Source organism: Tupaia chinensis, unplaced genomic scaffold, assembly GCF_000334495.1.
Source record: "Tupaia chinensis unplaced genomic scaffold, TupChi_1.0 Scaffold000164_1, whole genome shotgun sequence".
Taxonomy (NCBI): Eukaryota; Metazoa; Chordata; class Mammalia; order Scandentia; family Tupaiidae; genus Tupaia; species Tupaia belangeri.
This window is the reverse complement of record NW_006159638.1, coordinates 859685-864556: the sequence shown is the minus strand read 5'-3', so window position 1 is coordinate 864556 and position 4872 is coordinate 859685. Positions and strand designations below refer to the sequence as shown.

Genomic DNA, 4872 nt, shown 5'->3' with positions numbered 1-4872 from the left:
ACACTTCTGAATCAATTTCTTATGCCACCAAAGAATCTTTAATCAGAGTTGAACACCAAAAGTAACAATGAGAAAAGAAAATGAACAATACTATTCTAAGGAAACATACCCACAGCTCTCAAACACAAGTCTACATAATTCATTCTAGAAAATCATAATAACAGACTTCAGTCCCATCTTCAAGTAATAAGATTTTTTTTGGGGGGGTGGGGGGGGACCAGCAGTTAGCATAATGTCTGTGTTGCCAAACTCCCATGTGGTTGACTATGGTTCGTGTCCCAGACCCGTTGGCTTAAAACTCACACTGGGCACGTGTGCGTGCGTGCCCAAGATCCCAAGAGGAGAATGGAGGAGAAGGGATTGTGGCGTGGCCATCCCCCTGGGGGATGATTTCTCGCTTTCTGTCTCTCTGGCGAATGAACGCACCCTATAGCAAAAAATCCCTCTCTAAAAAAAAAAAAAAGATTGATTTTTTTTTTTTCATTTACAAAACTAAAACCAATTCTTCATATATATACTATCTTGGTTCTTCTGCATTTCATTCTTTAGCCACAAATCTAAAGCCCAACTTGTGGTAGTAAATTAAATAGGACCAGTGTAAACAAGTCAATTGAAAGAGACCTTAGAAGATAAAATATTATAATTGGAAGCAAGCCTGCCATGGTTGGAATTGTTGCTGTCAGTTTTGGGGAAAACTCTCCTTCGGTGCATGCTCAATGCTGTCAGCTGCTGTCCTCAAAGCTCCCACTGTTCCGGCAAGAATGAAAATGCATCGGGCTCATGGGATCAGACACGTAGCCTGTATCAGAAAAGAAACTCAGTTGTTACTTACTGGCCTTTCAGTATGTCCCCCATTTTTCTGAACCAACCCAGTCCAGTGCAATGTACAGTCTGCCAGGCAGCTCTCCCAGATCATGTAAACAGAGTCTGGTTGAGAGTTGCTAAGAAGCAGTAGAATAGCAAGAGAGGGCCAGCCCATGGCATGGCCATTAAGGCAGCAAGATCCCACATGACAGAATGGGTCGTTTATTTCCCCGACCCATCAGCTTGAAAAATGTGCCAGCCATGTGTACATACGTGCCCAAAATCCTGAAAGAAAAGAAAAATGGAGGAGAAAGAATTACAGCATGATGATACCCCATGGGAGACACTTTCTTGCTATCTCTCTTACTCTCTGCCCCTTTCTGGTGAGTACACATACCATTTGGCAAAGTTTTTTTTTTTTTAAAGAGAAATAAGACAGAAAGAAAAAGAAAATCAAGAGTAAAGTTTAAAATGATAACAGAGAAATGAGACCTGATGAACATAAATGATAGATGTCTGATTTGGACCAAGGTGGCCAGGTGGCATTTAGGTCTGGAATAAAGGGTCCCATCAGGAAGGGGCAATGTCAGGAGGACTGAAAGCATAGACTTTCATGCTGAGCAAATCTGAGTGAAGCCTTGGCTCTACTACTTATTGGCTCTGATTTTCGTCAACTTTAACTTTCTTTTTTTTTTTTGGAGAAGTTTTTGATATAGGGTGCGTGCGCTCACCAGACAGACAGAGACATAGAGACAGAAAGCGAGAAATCACCCTCCAGGGAGATAGTCACGCCACAATCCCTTCTCCTCCATTCTCTTCTCGGGGCCTTGGGCATGCCCGCACACGCGCCCGCCTGGCTGAGTTCTAAGCCACTGGGTCCAGGAAGCAAACCATCCACCAACTATGTGGGAGTCCAGCGACATAGCGACATAGCCATTAAGCTAACTGCTGGTTCCCTCAACTTTAACTTTCTAAGCCTCAGCGTTTTCATTTGTAAATGGGAGACATAAAGGGATGTATAAAGGCAACAATGCACATAAGAGGATTAGCAGTCTCTGACACAAAGTAAGTGCAAAATGAGGGCTAAGAAAGGAAAGTGGAGATAGCAAGAGCAGAAAAAGGAAGAGCCTCTCTCCACAGCAGGTTGGTCATTTTCTTCTCCCTGGTAGCCCAAGGTTTTTGCTTTTAGGAATTATTTTATGTAACTTTATTTATTTATTTTAATTTGACCAGAGTGGGAACAGAGTGTGAGAGAGAGAGAGTGAGAGAGAGGGAAAGTGAGAAAGCAAGCCACCAGGTCCAGGACTATAGTCAGCCATGTGGGAATCCAGTGCCCTTAACCACCATGCCACCTGCCAGCCCCAAGCCCAAGTTTTAAATGGACGTTAACACATAGGTCTAAATATCACGACATTTGATGCCCTTTGAAGCAATAGCTCTGGGAGTGTCCAGAGAATGGACCTAGTGGCTCAAGATCAGACCACTGTCCTAGACAGCACACGCCATGTGCAGGGAAGGAGTTGCCTTGCCTTTCCACTCTGAGGTAAGAAAGCCATTCATGGCGTCTCTGAAAATGGACCCAGTTTTCAAGAGCTATTGCTGCTTTTGCTCTTTCTTTTACAGCTGAGTTTTCAGATTCAACCCAGCTATCTACATTTTCATTAAGGCAGTTAGCAATATGTAGTTGGATAGGCATATTTATTCTCACATGAAAGGACTCCATCAACAGCTCTCAGGCAGCACATAGACTTTCCCGAGGGGAAATGCCAATATACTGCTACTGCCTGGTCTTTCTCTCACCTTTGTGGGACTGACCTGGCCAGATATGAGGAAGGTCATGGTCAGGGGAGGGTGAGATGGAGGCAAGCAGGAAATAAACCACTGAATCTTAACTCTGGGTGGATTTAAACAAAATCTGCATCCAGAACAAAAAATAGTTCCTTTTGTCCAGCCTGAAAATATGACTTCATTGAGGAATGGATAGATGCTTTAATAAGCTAGTAATGTTTTTATTACTATAATCAACCTTCTAATGTACCACATGCAATTTTACTGGCCTGTGATGTTCCAGTACCTCTCACCTCACAGGACTCCAGAGGAAATCTGATTATGAGCATACTGGTGTGTGTATATATATGTGAGAGTGGGCTTTCTTTGGGGGATGGGAAGCAAAATCTGCAGTACATGGAAGCTGCCACTTATTACTGATGCCATTATAGGCTGGTGTATAAGGACAGACTGACGGACTTGTGTAACCACTCATCTTAGAAGGGACTCAGTTGAAATTTGGCCATAGGCTTCAGGAAAATTCCACACCATGTCTGCATTACTTTTTTACCTCAGGATGAGAGGTCTCAAGTAGAGAGGAAACAGCTATTTAATTTTATCTTCATTCTCAAGCTCTGCTCTTTGTGAATGGTGGGGGGAAAGACAAACAGCTCATAAAGTTACTCTTATACCACAATTGGTTTATGAAGTGAAAATGGAGGGCAATTAAAGGGTTTTTTCTTACAGGATGTGATACTTCTAGTGGGAGATAGTAAATGTATCTTTTCTGTCTATAGAGACTTTCATGCCCTCTCATCACCCTCAGGTTTTTCTTCTACCCTTGGTATATATACACATAGAAAAAGCTGACCTTTATATTACTGTATCACTTTTGCCTATCTTCATATTTGGGATTTTTTTTTTTTTTTTTTTTTTAGAGAGATTTTTGCTATGGGGCATGTGCCCTTGCCAAAGAGACAGACAAAAAGCAAGAAATCGTCCCCTGGGTAGTGACCAACTTCCTTCTCCTCCATTCTCCTCTTGGGATCTTAGGCACACATGCACACGCACCTGGCCTATGTTCCAAGTCACTGGGTTTGGGATTCCTACTGAGGTTAGCCATGTGGGAGTCAAGTGACGTACCCATTATACCATCTGCTTATTCCCGTATTTGGGAATTCTTTTTCTTTTTGAGAGGTTTTTGCTGTACGGTTTATGTGCTCTCCAGAAAGACACAGAGAGACAGGAAGCGAGAAATCACCCCCCAGGGTGATTTTCCTCTTGGGCTCTTGGGCATACACGCACACAAGTCCAGCATAAGTTTAAGCCAACCAGGTCCTGGACTCGAACCGCGGTCAACTACACGTGAGTCCAGTGAAATAGCCATTACGCTAACTGCTGCCCGTCCCTCCCCCCCATATTTGGGAATTCTTAAAGCTCTTTTTCTTTCTGAAACAAATTTTCAAGTTAGAGGAATACTTCATCTTGAAACTCTACCGTGAATGGAAAGACTTCTGGTCAAAGCACACATTTCAAATGGTGTCCTATGTATTTTGTTGTTCTGAAATCATGTCTATAAAGATTTAGAGCAAATTTTCCCCTCAAAAAAGATCTGGAACTGGACCGGCCAATTATGCTGTAAAGCTGATGCAAAAAACACTGAGCTGTATTTCAGACATATATTGGGAACAAATGCAGTTTCCTTTCTTTAATGTACCTAAAAAGTTTGTTTACATTTAGGCAGAAGAATTGGTTTTTGTTTGTTTGTTTTTTCTTTTGTTGTTATGAACTCTCTGTTGCCTTAGGTAATGAACTCAGCAGATGAAATGCACTGGTGAGGCTGCCGAAGTTGAGGGTCTTCAGAGTCTAATGCCCTCTATACTGGGGAACTGAGAACACATCATCCAGTTTCTTCCTCCTCAGACCCAACTCTTATTTTTAAAAATCCAATCTCTTGAACTAACAGCCACCTTTTCAGTTCTGTCTATAGTGAAAGGTAATTTCCATAAATAATTGGGCTCATTGTGCTAACATTCCAGTTTAACATAGAGCCTTAAGGCTTAAAGGTTGGAAAAAGGACATCACAGTATGAGTACATTAATATGGCAGCTGATGATAAAGGTGAGCGTCCATCTTCTGGCTCCCAGAGGATTGTATTAATTATTACAAAGAGCTTTATCAATTCTTTCTGAAGTAGTCTTGTGCAAAATGGATCACATCAGCTCTCCCCTCAACTCCTCTCCAGCTGTTTGAGGAAATGGCCTGGATTTAAATTTTATTCTTGAATGCTTGGCTAAAGGG

At 42.1% G+C, this 4872-nt stretch overlaps 1 protein-coding gene across 1 annotated transcript in view; it reads right to left on the bottom strand.

Annotated features, from left to right (window-relative positions):
• Nucleotides 1–696: 696 nt before the first annotated feature.
• TNNI3K (TNNI3 interacting kinase) overlaps nt 697–4872 on the bottom strand; it is a 341139-nt gene continuing 336963 nt past the window's right edge. The window contains exon 25 of the mRNA XM_006146037.2: nt 697–799. Within this exon, the coding sequence (XP_006146099.1) occupies nt 723–799 (77 nt within the window). The 3' untranslated portion in view covers nt 697–722. The remainder of the gene's footprint in view (nt 800–4872) is intronic.